The sequence below is a fragment of the Notolepis coatsorum genome (genome assembly GCF_963971535.1).
Source record: "Notolepis coatsorum genome assembly, chromosome: 2".
Taxonomy (NCBI): Eukaryota; Metazoa; Chordata; class Actinopteri; order Aulopiformes; family Paralepididae; genus Notolepis; species Notolepis coatsorum.
This window is the reverse complement of record NC_140166.1, coordinates 176,522,245-176,543,083: the sequence shown is the minus strand read 5'-3', so window position 1 is coordinate 176,543,083 and position 20,839 is coordinate 176,522,245. Positions and strand designations below refer to the sequence as shown.

At 46.8% G+C, this 20,839-nt stretch overlaps 1 protein-coding gene across 1 annotated transcript in view; it reads right to left on the bottom strand.

Annotated features, from left to right (window-relative positions):
* Positions 1-1,369: 1,369 nt before the first annotated feature.
* The window catches only part of tmem45a (transmembrane protein 45a), a 51,225-nt gene continuing 31,755 nt past the window's right edge, over positions 1,370-20,839 (bottom strand). The window contains exons 3-6 of the mRNA XM_084309322.1: positions 20,487-20,699; positions 10,354-10,538; positions 3,185-3,327; positions 1,370-2,666 (exon numbers count right to left, since the gene is read on the bottom strand). Of these exons, the coding sequence (XP_084165448.1) occupies positions 2,570-2,666; positions 3,185-3,327; positions 10,354-10,538; positions 20,487-20,699 (638 nt within the window). The 3' untranslated portion in view covers positions 1,370-2,569. The remainder of the gene's footprint in view (positions 2,667-3,184; positions 3,328-10,353; positions 10,539-20,486; positions 20,700-20,839) is intronic.

The window sequence follows — 20,839 nt, the reverse complement described above, 5'->3', positions numbered from 1 at the left end:
GTCTTAGCCGGGCAGGTCAGTGTCTCCAGGTCTTCGCCGTGCAGGCTAGGAGAGAGGATGAGAATGCAGTTAGACAAGGTCAAAGAACGAGAGATCCAGGCGAACAACTAGAAGTAACAGAATAATGAACACGAACAATATAACATGACTAACTGGTGAAACACGAACTTAGTGTTGGTCAGGGCACAGAGGGGTGTGGCAACGCGGCTGTAATTTCGGATGAAGCGCCGATAGAAATTAGCAAAGCCTAGAAAACGCTGTAGCTCCTTCATGGAGGAGGGTACCTTGGCAGGATCCATCTGCACTTGTCCTTCGGAGATGATGTATCCCAGGAAAGACACAGAGGGAACATGAAATTCACACTTCGTTCTCAGCCTTAACAGTTTGTTCTCCAACAGCCATTGCAGGACTAGGTGGACATGAGACTCCAGGTCCTTAGAAAAAATTTAAATATCGTCCAGATATACAAAAATGAACTGTCCATTCATGTCTCTGAGTACGTCGTTCACAAGGTTTTGGAATACCGCTGGAGCGTTGGTAAGGCCGAACGGCATCACAAGATATTCAAAGCCCTCGGCCAAACTTAATTGCCTATCCCCGGTATATACCATATACATACTGTATGTGTCTTCAACTGCGATCGGTACAAAAACATGTTTTAGGTTCGGTAAAATAGACATAGAATAGACCTTACCTTAGCCAGAAGGTACTCCAAAAAGAATAATCCCAGTGATTTTACTTGTGTAAATGTGTATACTCGTGTATATATGGGAAACAATAGGTTTGAGGCGATAGCTCTGTCCTGATTCCCTCTGAGGGGGAGGAGTTCTTGCAGTGTGTGTGTGCTAAAGTGGCCCCACACTAAACTATCCCAGTTCAAAAGGTAGGCAATACTGCCACCTGGCGAGATTCGATCGTCATTGCAATTCCAACTTAGACAGCTGTGCCAGGGAGACCCAGGGAGCACCGGCAGAGTGTTTAGAACGGGGATCAAAGAAAAAATATCAAAGGATCAAGCGGTTGGCGATGAAACCGACTTTTCTCGGGTTTGGCGGGCAAATAATTAAGATCTTTCTCTAAAACAGTACTGTATATTGTGTATATGTCTTGTATGTCATAAATGTTCTTGATGAAACAGTACTGTATATCTGTCATGTATGTCATAAATGTCTTGATGAATTGAAAATGGGTGACCCTGATGTAAACAAGACAAAAGTATTTTTCTGGTCTGCATCCTCTTAACAATTGTTTGTATTGAGCCATATTGTATTGTACCCATTCTGCAATTTGTTAATAAAGTTTTCAATCAATCAATCAATCAATCAATCAAAACCGTCATGGAGCCATGATGCAAATTATGTTGCTACAATAACTTAACAATATACATTTTATTTAAAATGTAATCTAATATACTGTATATCAAAATTGCACATTGCAGCCATATTATAAAGAACTTAAGATGGAAAGTGGATGAGAGAAGACCATTTTGAATTAAGTATCACTGTGACAATTGTACAAGATAAACACATACAAAAATGTAATTTTACATTAGAATTTGCACTGGAAAGCAAAATACAGTCAAATACGGTTGCACCGTCAAAACGAAGAAAATATTGTGATATGATATTTTAGCCATGCGCCCACCTAAATAGTTTCAAGTCAATGATGAACCTGTATCGTTACAGACACACAAAGTATTCTCTTCTTTACCACACGATGGCACTACTTCACACAAAATCTGTCCGACAAAGCATGTTTGGCAGGTCAAATGAAAAGCAAATCACTTGCGAGAGGTTTATCCTCTTGTTTTCATGTTCTCAAGCTTCAAATCATACGAGCACATTAAAGAATACGTACACTACAAATACAAATGATATGAGACGAAATACACAGTGGTAAAGTAAAATAAATAGCAATGAAAAATTACAATATGACTATGGTTTACATTTGATAAACTCAGGCAGAGGTAGAGAGACATTTATGAGAAAACTTCGATGTAGTTATCCCTTTTTCCGGTCGATGTCTGTCGCTTCCAATGCCTGGAATGGAAGCAGTTCTACGATTGTAAAAGGTATTGCTACATTCCATTCAAAGTCGAAAAGTTGGAAATTCCCACTCAGGAGATCGTAATTATTACGGTTTCAGTGCGTCAAGGGTCTGCCTCGGAAAACCTAGAGAAATACATGGATGCCTGCACAAGGAGGATGTTTCTGAGAAGCTATGTGACTTGAATTACCACATAGGTATTTTCATGTTGTAGTATTGAGCTTGAAAGCGTCTTCTAAGATTACAAATGTGTTCAAAAATAATGTTTACAGTTTACAGTACATGCCGACATACTGTATGGATGTGACGTCAGATAACTGCATGTTGGGAAACTTGCAGTGGAGAAATCATGTCAAAAGATTCCTACTTGGAATTCTGACTTCACGGGCCGTTCCATTGCATTTCTCCCTTACTAGGAGGTTGGAATTTCCGATTTACCGACATATGTCTGGAACAGAGCATTAAAATCCCTGATTTTACTATAAAACAATGTGGGAGGGACAAAGTGCTAGTAGGCAAATCTTCATAAAATCTCATCCTCTGACTCCGGCTCCCTCTCTCTTGGTTTCAGAAGTCCCATTTCCATTGGGGGAGTCCTCTTTAACCTGGACCGGACCACACTAAAGAAAACAGAGACATGTTACATTACATTTATTAATTTAGCTGACGCTTTTATCCAAAGCAACTTACAAATTGTGTACAACAAGTCCGCAGGAAAGGTACACCTCTGGCGTCTAAGGGTAAGTGGTATTGTTCATCTAGCAGTGCCAAGCTTGAGTGCTACACTCTAAGTGCATAGTAGTATAGATATATAGCATAGTAGGTAGTAGTATAGGTATAGTAAATGGTAAATGGTGCATTTATATAGCGCTTTTATCTAAAGCGCTTTACAATTTGTTCCTCACATTTGACCCAGGGGGCTCATACAGAACCAAGCATTTCACTGTAATCTACATGTACCTTATATGTGACAAATAAAACAAAACTTGAAACTTGAACTTGAAACTTGAATACAACGCGCCGCGCCCAGTGTGATATAATGGCATATGAAGCGGTCAAGTTGTTATTCATTGTGAATAAAATTTAAAAAAGTACAGTAACATCTTATGGGATATCCTGTATAGGGAATGGGTCTTACCAGCTGACGGTAGCATAGAGCACGCTCACGGTTAGCATGGCGAAGGCAAGGTGCCAGCAGAAACACATGGTGACAAACATCATGGTATTATGATCTTCCGGGTCCCATTTCGACCCATTGGGTGGGTACAGCACAAATCCAATCTGTGATAAAAGAGATAGACCGAGGCAAAAGATAGAGAGAACGGCATTACTGACTAGAGTTAGACATTTCAGTATTACTTCATTCATCATATTAAGTAAATATATTATTAAGCAATACCCCCTGTAGAAGCCAAAACTGACATTATTAGAGGTTGTATTGCCATATGTTATATTTTATGTATTTGTTTGGATTTATGTATTTATGTTGAGTTCTGCCTGTATACATTGTGCCTGCCAGCCTGCAAAATTGGGTTTGTGGCATCAGTTCCTGTTGCTCACCAGTAGGTGACATACTTAGCTACTTAATGGGTAACGGGACACGTCTATACTTTCCACAAGCAAGTTGTGTTTCCGCGTTGCTCTGATTGGCCACTGACCTATGCTAGTTTTTTGCCCCCACGCCGGTATGAGAAATAATAATAATGAGCAGCGTAGAAATAATAATGCGAGAGCAAGCCTCGTAGAAATAATAATAATGCGAGAGCGAGCCTCGCACACACGCACGCTAGGGTGCCCACCTGTCCAGCGATTCGCGGGACAGTCCCGATATTGGGACGTTTGTCCCGCTACAACAAAACAATGTCCTGCAATTCAAAGTAAAAAAAAGAAAAAATAATAATATTATTATTTTTTATTTTTTATTTTTTATCTTTCAAAGATTATTATTTAAAAAATGTTTTAAATGTTGTTAATTTAATGCCTCGTTCCAATACCCTCTTATATTTAAAATAAAAAAATCGGGCGACATCACAAACCAATGCATTGCGCAGCCGAGCAATAGTATCCAGCTGCAGGACCACAGCACCAACACACTCAGGACCGCGACACTCTGCGGACCCACACTCTCCAGACCCTCGCTCCCATTGGCTGATTTGGGTCACGTGACCGTCCCACCCAATGGCTGAATTGGAGTGGGACGGTCCATACTGAGTGCCTCCCAGTATGATGGGAGGGGGCATGGCTGCTTTCTTCCTGAAGTCCACTACCATCTCCACTGTCTTTTGAGCATTGAGCTCCAGGTTGTTGCAGCTGCACCAGCTCTGCAGCCTCTCGATCTCCCTCCTATAGGTCGACTCGTCCCCCCTGGAGATGAGACCCACCAGGGTGGTGTCGTCAGCGAATTTCAGGAGTTTGACCGAGGGGTGTAGAGAGGCACAGCTGTTGGTGTACAGGGAGAACAGTAGTGGGGATAGAACGCAGCCCTGCGGGGAACCGGTGCTGGTGGACCTAGAGCTGGAAATGCTCTTCCCCAGCCTCACCCGCTGAGACCTGTTGGACAGGAAGTCCGTAATCCACCTGCGAGTGGAGGCCGGCACCTGCAGCAGGGATAGCTGGTGCTCCAGGATGGGTGGAAGGATGGTGTTAAAGGCCGAGCTGAAGTCCACATACAATATCCTGACATAGTTGCCCACGCAGTCCAGATGTTCCAGCGTGTAGTGCAGAGCCATGTTCACAGCATCCTCTGTGGATCTGTTGGCTCTGTACGCGAACTGCAGTAGGTCCAGCACAGGATCTGTGATGAGCTTAAGGTGGGCCAGGACAAAGCGCTCCAGGACCTTCATGACCACAGAGGTCAGGGCGACAGGTCTGTAGTCATTAAGGCCCGTGACCTTGGCCTTCTTGGGGACGGGGATGATGGTTGAGGCCTTGAAGCATGCTGGGACGTGATACAGCTCCAGCGATGCATTAAAAATGGTGGTAAAAAGTCCGGGCCGGCCGCCTTCCGGGGATTCTGACTAGAAAACAGCCGTTTCACCTCTCTCACACTGACAGAGAGAGGGGAGGGGGGGGGGCAACTGGGGTGGGGGGATGGAGGTTGTGACCGAGTGGGTGGAGGAAGAGGGCGGGGGGAACCTCTTTCTCAAACCTACAGTAAAATGTGTTTAGCTCGTTCGCCAGGGGGAGGTTATCAGGCGCCTGTGGTGACTTCGGCTTATAGTTTGTAATGGTCTTGAGGCCTTTCCAAACGGAGGAGGAATTCCCCTCAGAGAGCTGCTGCCGCAGTTTCTCTGAGAAGCGAAGTTTCGCCTCCCTCACCTCTTTGGCGAATTTGTACTTGGCCTGCCTGAACCGATGAGCATCACCACTGAGCCTGGCCACCTCCTTCTCCAACCTCAGCCGCCTGAGTTGGGCTGAAAACCAGGGCTTGTTGTTTTTGTAGATCTTCCTAGTGCGGAGGGGGACACACACCTCCTCGCCGAGGCAGATGAAGGATGTCACAGTGTCTGTGTAGTCATCCAGGTTGTTTCCAGCCTCAGGCCCCGCCCACTCAACAAAGTCCTGGTCACAGCCTGCCCTCTCCAGCCAGGCGCGGAGACACTCGCATGCCTCACTGGACCACACTCTGAAGCTCCGCACTACAGGTTTTGATTGTTTTAATCTCTGCCTGTAGCATTGTCCCGCATTGTCCCGCAAAAGCAGTGCTGCTGTCCTGCGACTGAACCATTTTGACATGGTCACCCTAACGCACGCTGAAATGTAGAACATGACATAGTCGCATGACATCTGATTTATTAGTGCCAATACTAAAGATTAGGGACAAACGCACGCAATTGGCACATGTGTAAATCATGGATTAGTCACTCAGTTTTAACATCGGCCCGCGTAGCTCAACTCATTCGTCAGCTGGCTGTGGAGCCTATGGTCACAAGTTAGTTAAATTTTTTCAATTGAAATAACGTATTGTATTGTTTTCATCTCTCTATATTAACGTGATTCCATCAACACAACATAAATGTTCAAAACACGACTTCATTATTGCTTATCTCTGCACATTATTGCTTATATCTGCTCTGTTTACGTTGGGTGGACGAGCAGTAAGTTTTAATATTGAGCACGCCATAAGTAGGTAATATGCTCTTGCGCGTGACGCGACTTTGGGCCTCATTATTCAGCCACAGGCAGGAGTTTTTAGATCACAGGCTGGTCATGCATAATCTCGCCCACCAGACTCTTCTACCGAATTGACTAGGTCGCGCAAGTCAATCAATAGATTACACTTTCTGTAGGCCTAACACTCACCTACTCATTCTGTTGTGACACAACGTGACATGTTAGGGTTGTCACCTTCCGCGATCATGTTTGAACCAATGTGTAAAAAATCGGTTTTAGATTAGGCTGTAAAAATCTGTTCTATAGGCTATATTTAGTCTAGTTTATTAGACAAAGCATTTAAAAATACTTTGATGAGTCTACATCAATAGCATTAACCATACATTGTCAAGGTTGACAGAATAAAGTCTATATCAACTTATTGCCATCATGGACCAATAACAGAACAGAATGAAGTCGTGTTTTGAACATTTATGTTGTGTTGATGGAATCACGTTAATATAGAGAGATGAAAACAATACAATACGTTATTTCAATTGAAAAAATTTAACTAAGAGTGATTTGAACTTGTGACCATAGGCTCCACAGCCAGCTGACGAACGAGTTGAGCTACGGGAGCCGATGTTAAAACTGAGTGACTAATCCATGATTTACACTTGTGCCAATTGCGTGCGTTTGTCCCTAATCTTTAGTATTGGCACTAATAAATCAGATGTCATGTCATGTTCTACGATACCCATTTCAGCGTGCATGTGTGCGAGGCTCGCTCTCGCATTATTATTATTTCTACGAGGCTCGCTCTCGCATTATTATTATTTCTACGCTGCTCATTATTATTATTTCTCTCATACCGGCGTGGGGGCAAAAAACTAGCGTAGGTCAGTGGCCAATCAGAGCAACGCGGAAGGACAACTTGCTTGTGGAAAGTATAGACGCTAACGGGACTGATGACAGCAGGTGTGTTTGGTTACGGCAGAGCCTAACAGTTTTTGACCGTCACGTCGACACGGCACGTTGTTTGGTTATCGTTTTGTTTGTAGTGTATAGTGTTTGTTTGTTCTTTTGAAGGTATTAGCGTTTACTCATATCACATGCAAATTGTGCATTCGGTAATTATGTGGTAAATAAATCCATGGGGTGTTATTGGAACGGACCTTGTGGACATTCATCCTTTCACCAGGCGATTACCCAGCACGAGCAACAGACGCGTCAACTATATGTTTTAGTCAGAATTCGGCACAACACCGGTATCAGCCTCCTCAGGGCTTTATAGATTTATTGTTTTTGTTTAGTCAAGTTAGGCCCCTCTATGAGGAGCTAGCCAAGATGAGGAGCATGTTCAGCCACAGACTCATACCCCCTCCCGACACTCCACTAACAGCCTTGGCCAGTCCTTCGTGCCAGCGGCCATCAGGGCATACAGACCCTCATCTGCACCTTTGTTTAAATGGTTTAATTTGATCATATTTTATATTCAGTTTTCATTGTATTGCCTATATGTCTTTCTTTTATTACATGTAACCTGCCCATACCTGTACCTCCCCTCCCCGTGCTACTATGATACCCAGATTTCCCCCAAGGGGATCAATAAAGGAATAATCTTATCTTATCTTAACCCTTTCATTACCACACTGTAACCTTTCACTACCAGGTAGTGAACGGGTTAGTTGTAAAAGGGTTAACCCTTTATCGCGTGGCAGTGAAAGGGTTAACCTTCTGTATTGTCGCAGTGAACGGGTTAACCCTTTGGTAGTGTGGTAGTGAAAGGGTTAACACAGGGTCAAACAGTACAATGAAATGTATTTGAAGAGTAACAGGCCAGCTTAGCAGTAAAAGCTGCAATAGAGCACTAGTCATATAAAGATAAAGCGATAAAGAAAAACGTTTGAATGTTCTGTTGAGATTTTCAAATGTTTGCTCTATGTTATCTATGTTAATATTTATCTATCAATTAGATCATGATGGATTCAGTCGGAGCCGGTCTATTTTCTTTGTCTAATTGCAGTATGTTTATTTTGTTTAGGTGTGTTATTTATTGTTTTTTTTTAATATGTGTTTTCTGTCAATGTGTTGTGATTGAGTGTGAATGTATATTTTTGTGTTGTTACCATGTAAGTTATTGGACCCCAGGAAGAATAGCTGCTGCTTTTGTATATAACACTATATGTGTTTCACTAGTAGGGGTGTAACGGTACACAAAAACCACGGTATTGAAGTCAAGGTTCGGTACGGTTTTCGGTACAGTGGGGGAAAGTTTGGCTTTCCATGTTCTACTCAGGGGTGATGTAGTGTGCAGTAACTAATTATACTTGTAGGGCTGTCAACGAATATTCTATATTGAAATTAATAATCGACTTGTAAAAAAAAATATATATATATATATATAATTATATTAGATTGTGAAAAAAACAGCCCCTGTGGGAGGTCGTTAGTACCGTTGTATTCGTTCGGTACACTACACAGCCGTTCGGTACGGTACGGTACACACTGAAAAACGTTCGGTTCGGTACGGATACGTGTACCTTCGTTTACACCCCTATTCACTAGTATGTGAAAAAAGGATTTGTGTCTAGAGTAAAGTGACAAGTGTGTACATCAATAGATTGCACAAATGGAATGGGAGAAAGGAATGAAATATGAAATGAAGTGTGAAAAAGTAGAGTGAGGAGTGTATACAGTATTCCACATTAGTGTGCAGCAGTCCAGAATAGGTAGCAGCAGTCGTGGTTTGATGATGTATTTTCTATGTAAACATTGTAAACATTGCAGGTTTATGAGTTTAGAAGCAGTGGCGGCCGGTGTGAACTACATTTGGGTGGGTGCGGGCAGCTGACCAAGCTGACCAAGCGAATACTGACTCATAACGTTACCAACGTTAAGTCGAGTTAATTCATACTACACTAGTACACGTATGATCATCAATCCAATAATGAACACATATATATCTTGTCATTTTAAACAAGTTACCATTAATTCATTCATCCATTATGCAATACCCACAGCGAAATTAACACGCTGTGTTGAGAGAGCGAGAGAGAGAGAGAGAGAGAGAGCAAGAGAGAGAGAGAGACAGAGAGAGAGAGAGCGAGAGCGAGAGAGAGCGAGAGACAGAGAGAGAGAGAGCGAGAGAGAGAGAGCGAGAGAGAGACAGAGAGAGACCGCATTAACTCACTGTTTAGTTGAAACGTGGTCCAGCCGGAGGGCTTGATAAAGTGTATATGTCCACTGTCCCACAGTCCCAGACTTGTTGTCGATGTATATCCACTGTCCAGAGTGACTGCATCACAACACAACAGCATCGAACAGCCTGCAAACTACCTGGCGTTCTATCGCCCTGCTCTAAGACAAACTCTAACCTTAACCAACTTTGAAAGAGTGCCTAAACTTAACTGTCGAAAGAACTTGCCGTCACGCTCTAAGACAAACACTAACCTTAACCAACTTCGAAGAGTAACTAAGCCTAACCAGAAACTGACGTCGGCCAATCAGAGAGAGCGTCTCCGAGAAATGCGGCTACGGAAAGTACTGGCGTCGGCCAATCAGAGAGCGTCTCCGAGAAATGCGGCTACGGAAAGTATAGACGCTGCTTGCTTAGATGATAATAGATTGCTTGAAAAAGCGCCCGGCTTCCATCATAATACATCATATTTCAACACACAGCGCGTTACGCACTGATTGGCTGCGACGGATACAGCGCTATTGCGTCTAGCCCGAGAGAAATGCGGCTACGGAAAGAATAGACGCCTATTGCGTCTAGCCAGAGAGAAATGCGGCTACGGAAAGGAGTCACTTCCTGTTAATGAAAACAATTATTTATATTTGATATATTAACGTTATATTGTGCATTGGAAACACAAACATACTTAAAATGAGTAAATATTATTCATTTTAAACATGTTTATTTTATTTATAGGGCCCAAAAAAATAAATAAAAAAATTTCTTCTTCTTCTTCTTTTAACCAGGGAGGGCGGCGCTCTAGCGCCCCTATCGGCCGGCCGCCACTGTTTAGAAGCCTGATGACTGGATACAAAATCTAAAAAATACTGGAGGCTGACGGGGACGAGTCGTGTTGGGGCTGCGTCCCATCGTCTTCTTATAATTCTAGATTGCTGTCCAAAGATAATGACCACACAAGGTCACACACATGCCAACCCTCCTTCACTCAACAACAATATGCACATCGTCAAGGTTACCTGCCAGAACCAGCTGCCCTGCAGAAGCGTGAGCGTACAGCGCAGCAGCTCCAGTAGGATGTTGCCTCTGTGGAAGACCTCCAGGAACGCTACGAGAGCCTGTCCGAAGATGGCATAGAGCAGGAGATGATGCACATGGACATCCACCATAGACCTACCGTGGAGGTGGTAGAAGAAAAGAAACCCTGCGAAGCAAACAGATGGTGATTGATTGATTGATGTCTTTATTGATGCAATAAGACAAGGATTGCGCAATACATAGAATAAATAGCGCAGTAAATAGAAAGAATATTGATCAAAAGGATAAAAAAACACAATAAAGCCCTAGAGCTTGTGTGAAGTGAAGGTATGTGTGCATATGTGAGCGTGTGTGTGCGGGGGAACATAAAACAAGATACAATATGAATGACTTCATACAAAAAATAATACATCAATAGAGACCTCACCAAGTAACAATGGGTCTCATTCACCAATGGACTTAAGACAAAAAAATTGCTCTTAGGGCCATTTAAGATCTTTTCGGGCCGATTTTGGGATTCACCAACCGTCCCTTGTCTTGGATTCGGCCCTGACTAAGAGCAGGATTTAGGAGCGCTGAGGAGCAGTCTTAATTTGACAGACTGGTGTGCTCCGTGTTCTTAAGGGCTTTATTTGGGTGGAATCATAGTGATTCCTTCATGTCAACTCTACAGGCCTCCTTGGAATTAATTAATAATCATTTAAATAAATATCACAATATTTGTGCAATAAAAAATTACGTTGATGTCGGGAAAATAAATAATATGGATTAATCTGATCACAGGGCAGCTGGATTAACCATATCTGAACCAGCTATTTTGGACAAATGTATAATTACTTAATTACTCAGATATTCAAACACAATTATTGTGAAATGATTGAAAATTATAATTATTTAATGCCTTCTGTGGCATTTGTATTTCTTATTTGTTAAATATCTGTTTTATTGATTAATTATACATTTGAAAGAATGCAGGTTATAGCCAACATGCAAAATATCCCATTGATTGGTATACAATGGGACAGACATTTGTAGTTTTATGTAGCTATAACCTGCATTCTTTCAAATATATCATTAATCAATTAAACAGATATTGAAATACACTATGTATAAGGCCGCCAGAGTCAGGCGTACCATGAGCGGACTGGTGGACTGTACTATATAGGGCAGCGCAGTATCTGTGATCTCCTAATAAAACAAGTCATTAGAATAATATAAGCCTACTGCGCCCGTGTGTGTGTGTGTGTGTGAGAACTGGGGTCTGGAGCACAGCCCAATTGCTGAATACACGAGAAGAGTTTCAAGGGTGTTTAATGTCAAATGAGCAACACAGGAATTGGGGGAAATAGAACAGGGTTATGTTCTGTCTTGTGGCTGCCGCGGCGGCAGTGAGCGAGCAAGCGGTCCTGGTGCTTGTCTTGGAAGCTGCTGGGTTGCAGCGGGAGAACAAGTGTTCCTCTTCGGGAACAGGTGACGTCCAGGCAGGGACGGCAGTCCTTTGGGGCACAGGAGAGAAACAGGTTAGAGTAGGCAAATACACGGTTGGTATCTAGCAGAGCTTTCGGCAGAGACGTCGTACCTGGGCAGTGGTAATTAATACCACGACAGCTTCTGGTCAGCGTCGAGGTGTAGAAGTAGTCCCCCCATCAGGGAAGGTTTGAGTGCAGCTGTGGAGAGTGGGGTGCTTGACCGCGTGCGAATTAGGGGGATGAAATACAGCTGGGCGTATGAGGGTAAAGGAAGGGGTGACTGGAGAAAGAGAGGATGAGGAGGAGTGTGCAGTGGATGGAGAGGGGGATGAAGAGGAGCGTGTGGAGGACGTGAGGGTAAAAGGAGGGGGAGTGAAGTAGGCCCGTGCTGTGATTATGACAGGACCCCCCCCCTCTACGGGCGCCTCCCGGCGGCCCAGGCTTGTCAGGGTGAGCCCGATGAAAGTCCCGGACGAGATCCGGGTCCAGGACCATCGACCGGGAGATCCAGCTCTGCTCCTCCGGGCCGTAGCCCTCCCAGTCGACCAGGTACTGGAAGCCGCGGCCGCGTCGCCGCACGCCAGCAACTCCCGGACCACGTAGGCCGGGTGGTCGTCTATCACCAGCGGAGGAGGGGGCTCTGGAGCAGGGGGAGACAGGGGACTGGAGACCACCAGTTTGAGCTGGAAGACATGGAAGGAAGGGTGAATGCGCATATGGGGGGGGAGCTGGAGCTTGACAACAGAGGGATTTATGAGGGACAGGATCTTGTAGGGCCCCACGAAACAGGGGGTTAGTTTCCGTGAGACGGATTTGAGTGGCAGGTCCCGAGATGAGAGCCATACCATCTGACCTGGTACATAGGCGGGAGCCGGGGTCCGGTGGCGGTCGGCGAAGCGCCGGTTCTGGTCCGCAGTCCGGAGCAGCGCAGCCCTCGTCTCTTCCCAGATCGTCCTGCAGCGACGGAGATGGTCTTGCACCGATGGCACGGCGATCTCCTCTTCCTGGGCAGGGAACAGCGGGGGTTGGTAGCCCAAAGATGACTCAAAGGGGGACTGACCTGTGGCCGCCGACGACAGGGAATTGTGGGCGCATTCAACCCATGGCAGGAAGGCGCTCCAGCCAGAGAGGTCCCGGGCTGTCACGCAGCGGAGCGCGGATCCCAGGTCCTGGTTGGCCCGCTCCGACTGGCCGTTGGTCTGTGGGTGGAACCCGGAGGAGAGGCTGACCATGGCCCCCAGAGCCCGACAGAAAGCCCTCCAGACCTGGGATATGAACTGAGGGCCCCTGTCGGAGACGATGTCTGCCGGGATCCCATGGAGTCGGAAGACGTGGAGTACCATCAGGTCAGCAGTCTCTGCAGCAGAGGGGAGTTTGGGAAGAGCAACGAAGTGCACAGCCTTTGAGAAACGGTCAACAATGGTGAGGATGGCAGTGTTACCGTGTGAGAGGGGAAGGCCGGTGACGAAGTCCAGGGCGACGTGCGACCAGGGCCGACCGGGGACTGGGAGCGGACGACGGAGCCCGGCGGGCGGTCGATGGGAGGCCTTCGCACGAGCACAGATGGTGCACGCCAGGACGAAAGCGCGGGTGTCCTCTCTCATGGTGACCCACCAGAAGTGCCTCTTCAGCAGGGATAGTGGCACGCGAACCGGAAAGCGTGAACCCACTCGAGCACCTGGGAGCGGACAAGGTCAGGGACAAAAAGCCGGTTAGGTGGACCGTTAGGTGGCCACCAGACAGGAAGTGGAAAGGATGGTGTCGGGGTGTGTGGGACCCTCCTCAGGGACGAACTGCCGGGAGAGGGCGTCTAGCTTGGTGTTCTTGGAACCAGGCCAGTAGGTCAGGGTGAAATTAAACCTAGCGAAGAACAGCGCCAAGCGAGCCTGGCGAGAGTTCAGGCGCTTGGCCGTTGAGACGTAGGCGAGGTTCTTGTGGTCCGTCCAAACCAGGAAGGGGACCTCCGATCCCTCCAGCCAGTGCCTCCATTCCTCCAGGGCTAGCTTGACCGCTAGGAGCTCCAGGTTCCCGATGTCATAGTTGACCTCGGCTGGGGTTAGGCGGCGTGAGAAAAAGGCGCAGGGGTGCAGCTTCTGGTCGGTGGCGGAGCGTTGGGAAAGAACCGCCCCCACTCCGGTGCAGGAGGCGTCCACCTCCACCACGAACTGGCGGGACATGTCCGGCTGGACGAGGATGGGAGCGGTGGTGAAGCGCCGGCGCAGCTCGGCGAAGGCGGAGTCCACTGCGTCGGACCAGACGAAGGGCACCGAAGGCGAGGTGAGTTGGGTGAGGGGCGCCGCGACCAGGCTGTAGTCCCTGATGAAGCGCAGATAAAAGTTGGCAAATCCCAGGAAGCGTTGGAGCTGTTTGACGTTGGTGGGACGGGGCCAGTCGGACACCGCTCTGATCTTCTCGGGGTCCGCCCGGATCTTGCCGCCCTCAATGATGTAGCCGAGGAAGCCGATGGAGGAGACGTGGAACTCACACTTCTCTGCCTTGACGAACAGCTTGTTCTCCAGAAGATGCTGGAGGACCCGGTGGACGTGCTGGACATGCTCCTCCATGGAGCGGGAGAAGATCAGGATGTCGTCTAAGTAGACGAATACGGAGCGGTGGAGTATGTCACGGAGAACATCATTGACGAGGGCCTGGAAGACAGCAGGGGCGTTGGTCAGTCCAAAGGGCATTACCTTGTACTCGAAGTGGCCGAGTGGTGTCTTGAAGGCCGTCTTCCACTCGTCTCCCTCCCGCATGCAGCCAAGGTGGTAGGCGATCCTGAGGTCCAGTTTTGTGAAGATGGTGGCACCTTGCAGGGGCTCAAAAGCAGAGTCGATTAAAGGCAGGGGGTATTTGTTCTTTACCGTGATGTTGTTGAGACCCCGGTAATCGATACAGGGGCGAAGGGAACGATCCTTCATGGAAACGAAGAAGAATCCTGCGCCGACAGGAGAGGAGGAGGGGGTGATTATGCCCGAGGCCAAGGATTCATGAACGTACTTCTCCATTGATTCTCTCTCTGGGCGCGAGAGGTTGAACAGGCGACTAGCGGGGAGTGGTGCCCCGGGGAGTAAATCAATGGCGCAGTCATATTGGCAATGAGGAGGCAGGGAGAGAGCCTGTTGTTTGCTGAAAACCGCTTTTAAATCATGGTAGGCCGGCGGAATCGCAGACAGATCAATGTTCTCATTGGGGGGGTGCGAACCGGCGCCCTCTAGTGGCGGCCGAGCCGACTACAGACAAGCGACGTGACAGTGGGTGCTCCAGCTGGTCACCAGGCCGGTAGGCCAATTGATAACGGGATTGTGTAACTTGAGCCAAGGCATGCCCAGGACAATGGGATTGTGGGGAGAGTTGGTAACGTGAAACCGAATATCCTCGCTGTGATTCCCGGATAGCAGAAGGCGGAGGGGTACGGTGTGGCAAGTAATCCGCGTGAGAAGTTTCCTGTTTAACCCCCGGGCGTCACGGGGTATCGGCAAGGCGTCAGTAGCGATGTTGTAACGGGAGACTACTCCGGCGTCGATGAGATTCTCGTCGTCCCCTGAGTCAACCAGGGCGGATAACGGGAGTGATTGGTTATTCAGACACAGCGTGGCGCGGAATAGCATGTTTGGGCCGGAGCTGGGAGCGATATCAAGACTCGAACAGACGCTCAGCGCTACTGTCGAGCCCCGTCGTTTGGGGCGAAGCGGGCATGAGACAATGGAGTGACCTGTTTGGCCGCAGTACAGGCATGCTCCTGTGGCGAGCCTGTGTCGGCGCTCGCTGGGGGGAAGACGTGAGCGGTCGAGATCCATGGGCTCGGAGGAACTATTTTCTTCAGCGCGGGCGGCGCGACGAGGCGGACCAGGTATAGGCGAACGAGCGGTGCTAGCTTTCTCTCGACGACGTTCCCGAAGACGCAGGTCCAGTTCCCTGGCCAAATGGATTAGCTCGCTCAGGGAGGTGGGTCTTTCTTTGGACGCAAGCTCGTCTTTAATAGCGGCGTTCAAGCCCTGGCGAAATGCGCCTCGCAACGGTGTGTCCCCCCAGTCGGAGCCGGCGGCGAGGATGTGGAAATCGATAGCGTATTCGCTTATGCTGCAGCTTCCCTGGCGGATTGAAAACAAGCCGGAGGCCCCCTCTGAGCCATCTGGAGGGTGGTCAAACACTTTACGCATGTCGTCGACGTACTCGGAGTACGAATTGCAGAGGAAGGAATTGTTAAAGTGGAGAGCGGTGGCCCATCTCAACGCCGCGCCTGTGAGCAGCGCAGACAGGTAAGCTACTTTAGACCTATCGCTGTGAAACGTGTGGGGTTGTTGTTCGAACACTAACGAGCACTGGAATAAAAACGCACGGCATTTGGAGACGCTTCCGTCGTAACGTTCTGGTGCGGGGACAGGGGGTTCTCTATGCGGGGGGCTTGGTGCAGCGGGGGTAGCGGCTGGTAGGCCCTGCTGTGCCAAATGTGCCTCGATACGTAGATACTGTGTTTCTCGCTCAACGGAGTCGAGGGCGAGATCGGCCAGCTGCGCCGTGACGGCGTCTAAGGAGTGAGCGAGTTGGTCGACCCGGGCATTCTGGTCGTCGATAATACTCACGGGCTCCCTTAGAAACTTCCTTTTACGTGATGGATGTGTATCCTCCTCCTCGGTCTCGTGTACAGCTGGTGCTGTCATCGTGGTCGTGGTATTCTGTGAGAACTGGGGTCTGGAGCACAGCCCAATTGCTGAATACACGAGAAGAGGGTGTTTAATGTCAAATGAGCAACACAGGAATTGGGGGAAATAGAACGGGTTATGTTCTGTCTTGTGGCTGCCGCGGTGGCAGTGAGTGAGCAAGCGGTCCTGGTGCTTGTCTTGGAAGCTGCTGGGTTGCAGCGGGAGAACAAGTGTTCCTCTTCGGGAACAGGTGACGTCCAGGCAGGGACGGCGGTCCTTTGGGGCACAGGAGAGAAACAGGTTAGAGTAGGCAAATACACGGTTGGTATCTAGCAGAGCTTTCGGCAGAGACGTCGTACCTGGGCAGTGGTAATTAATACCACGACAGCTTCTGGTCAGCGTCGAGGTGTAGAAGTAGTCCCCCCATCAGGGAAGGATTGAGTGCAGCTGTGGAGAGTGGGGTGCTTGACCGCGTGCGAATTAGGGGGATGAAATACAGCTGGGCGTATGAGGGTAAAGGAAGGGGTGACTGGAGAAAGAGAGGATGAGGAGGAGTGTGCAGTGGATGGAGAGGGGGATGAAGAGGAGCGTGTGGAGGACGTGAGGGGAAAAGGAGGGGGAGTGAAGTAGGTCCGTGCTGTGATTATGACAGGGTGTGTGTGTGTGTGTGTGTGTGCGCGCGCTGCGGTAGGTGGCCGCGAGCTGTATATAATATGATGACAATACATTAATCTAATCTCATTTTGATCGGTCGCAAAGCGCTTCCGCTACCTATATCAGCCACCATTTCCACACGGCTGCATCATCAGTTGCACTATAATGAGATGGACAGGTGTGTCTAACTCATACTTTTTGCGATTTCATTTGCACACAGGTATGTTTGTTCGCTTTATAAGGAGCTGCCGGAGGCGTGTCTGTATGCAAATGAACTAAACGCGAACACGCATTCATGTTTGTCAATGAGACATTCCTCATTGTGGCCATCCCAGCGTTGGTGAATCAGGGTGTACTACTTGTCGGCGATTCTGTCTTAGTCGGTTCAAAGATGGTTGCCCTCAGAGAAATATTTTGGCAATGTTGGTGAATGAGACCCAATGACCCTACAGGGGTTCCAATACTTAAAACAAATACAGGGGATAGAAGAAAAAAAACTGATTAAAAACCATTTTGCAGTCTTGAAGGTAAGGAAGTAAGTAGCTTTATATTTTCAGGTAGTCTGTTCCATAAAATTGCTGCAGAATATAAAAAGGTACATTTGCCCATTAAAGATTTAAATTTGAAAGGTACAATGTTGGTGGAGCTTCCTCTGGTGGAGTAGCTGTGTACGTCACTGACTTTATAAAAATAGTCAGTGAGGTAGCGTGGAGCCTCCCGTTTATTTTGAGAGACCCTCTCCTCCACTCTGAGCCAGCTGAGCCTGAGGAAGTGAGAGGAGAGGAGGTGGGTTCTGGGGGTGTAGGGTCAGGATCACCCTTATTAGTTTGTTTTTGGAAGTCTGTAACCTGTTTTTAAGTTTCATGGTGATGGCTGTGAACCAAGAGTAGCAGGCATAATCAAAATAACATTGAATCAGAGCATTTGCCAAAATTACCAAGGCCCTTCTATTTATGAAAGAGGAAAGTAGTAGAGAGTTTGTTGTCAAGTATGCAACCAAGTTGTAATCTCCTCCTTCGAGGAAGCAGTTACATAGCCAACCATAATTAAAAAAACTGGGGGTCAATGGTCTTGCATGAGTACTAGTACTACTAATATTAGTACTAGTACGCCTAGTACGCATCTCCCTTCGCCAGGGCGGATTTCCCTTTGGTCGACTGGTGGTTTGATTTTAACCGGGTTAGAAAGGGATGCAACGATACCGATACTGGTATCGGATATCAGTCCGATACCAGGCTAAAATAGAATATCTGTATCAGAGAATTTCTGAGAATCTAAAATCTGATACGAAGAAAGACATCTAACATGCCAGAAATCAAAGCAATTTTGACACAACCTCTTAACATGCACAACCCAGTCACGGGACTTTGCGAGCGTCTAGCGAGCGTCTAGCGGCTTGCAGCTGCATTTTTCGCCAAACATATAAATTACCGAATTAAAGAACTATTTCTTGCCGTTCGAACGCCACCTCGACCAAATCCGTGCCTCGGTTCTCAAGTTACATGACGATATGTCAGACGTGCACCGCGTCAGATGACCACCCCGGACTCCCGACACTCCAGAACTGCCAATCATCTGCTGATGGCGAATATTATTGGTCAGCGTTGTAGCCAATGAGTGTAGCTTTCCAAAGATACCCCACATGGGGGGTGTGAATATGGGATCTAGGTGAAAGTTGACGAGCGAAAACCAGAAGTGAAAAACATTTCGAATGAATGGCTGTGGATGAGGAAATGGAATTCTGGAGAGCTTTTCTTTTGGCACACGGTTTACCCGGATCTCTCCCAAAGACCCATTTATGAATGGATTTTTATGAAATTTGGACCTGTACTACATAAGACTTCAGGCTATGGATCCGCGGTGTTTGCCAGCGTATACCTATTTTTATAGATATTTATATTTTATATTGCAACCACTACAGAAAAATATGAGTACACAAGTTCAAGTTCAACTCAAGTTGAGTAACCTCTGTTACTCTATTTCATTAGCACTAAAAGTGATTTTCCTTTTTGCATTAGTAACTTTAACTTCAGAATGTTATCTTTCAAAAGAGACCAGGCTCATCATGCATGTGCTATAAGTATAAAGTATAAAGATAAGCTTTGCAAAAAAAGTATGCAGTCCTCAAGTTCAAGTAAAAAAAAATCCACTTTTCTGGGTGCCTGTTAACTCTTTGAGCGCCACGCTCTTTTCCCATCTTTACTCAATGGCGCCAGCGTTATTGACCATTTTAGAGATGTTTGCAGACCCATCGTGTGTTCTGTATTATACAGTAGCTATGGAGACAATCATTTGACAGGCATTGTTTATAGTTCAAGAGTGACTAACCAGTTAATTTCTACATACTGTAGTTTGTGCGCTATTACACGCTAACCATCGCCCCTTTCCTAAATAATCCAGTCTTTTTTCATAGATTGCAAGATATGATGCGTTATATGCATTATGCCCAAATCGTTCTGGTTGGTCGCCCGAAACCCCAAATACTTCCAAATCAACGGTATATACCATATACTTATGTGTCTTCACAAAATCATCAAGGGGGGGGGGGTTGTTTTAACTAGAAATTGCGATCGTTACAAAAAGCATGTTTCTGTCCGGTAAACTACAACACTGTGATCGGTACAGAATCATGTTTTACGTTAAATAAATACCAGCAGATTACCTAAAATAGACCTTACCTCAGTCAGAAAGTACTCCAAAATGAATAAATCCCAGTCGATCCCATGGCGATCGCAATTACTTGTGTATATTGGGCATGGCTACCATACGGGAAATAATAGATCTGAGGCACCAAATCTTCCACGATTGCTATGTTGTGATCCACTCCTAGGCAGAAACAGCCGGAGTGGATCACAAGACAAGTGATATTCCCAGTTCCCAGTTCAAAAGGTAGGCGATACTGCCACCTGGCGAGATTCGATCGTCATTGCAATTCCAACGTAGGCAGATGAGCCAGGGAGACCTAGGGAGTGTTTAGACCGGGGATCAAAGGAAAAAGATCAAAGAATCTAAAAACGAGTATACTCGTTATTGGCGCTCAAGCGTTATTGGCGCAGAATGAGTTAAGAGGTGAACTCTCTCTAATGGAGTCTCTAACAATCCAATGACCCTAAAAGGATGGTCCAAGTATATACTGTTCATTAAAAGTAATGGATTGGATCGGTACTCAGTATCGGCCGATACTCAAAGCCCAGGTATTGGTATCGGGACTGAAAAAGTCGGAAGGGAGCATCCCTAGTTAGAATCCAGGTGGGTTTACACATGCCATCTTTCACAGTACTTCAATCTTAAGTACTATAAACGCTGATTACAGGAATGTAAAAAAATCCCTCTTCTGGTTCTTCTTACCTTCATTAAAGAAAGCAATGGCCAGCATCAGTCTATCCAGGGCCATCGGGGCAGTCTCTGTGGTGTGGACGATGAGAGACACTGTGCCGGCAAGACTGAAGAACAGGTACATGGTGGCATGCTGCCAGTCCATCAGCTGCTCCCAGTGATCTTCTGCATAGTTGTACAACTGAAGCTTGGGTCCGCCTGCTGAAAACTGCTCCGCCAGCATCCCTGGGGAGATGATCACTTTCATCATTTATCAGGTAGTATGCATATTGCATATACATTTGTGTGTGTTTTTTTTATTATAGCTGTGACCAGCAGCTCTATAGGTCACTATGTCGGTTGATTGGTCCACAAAAATGTCCCCT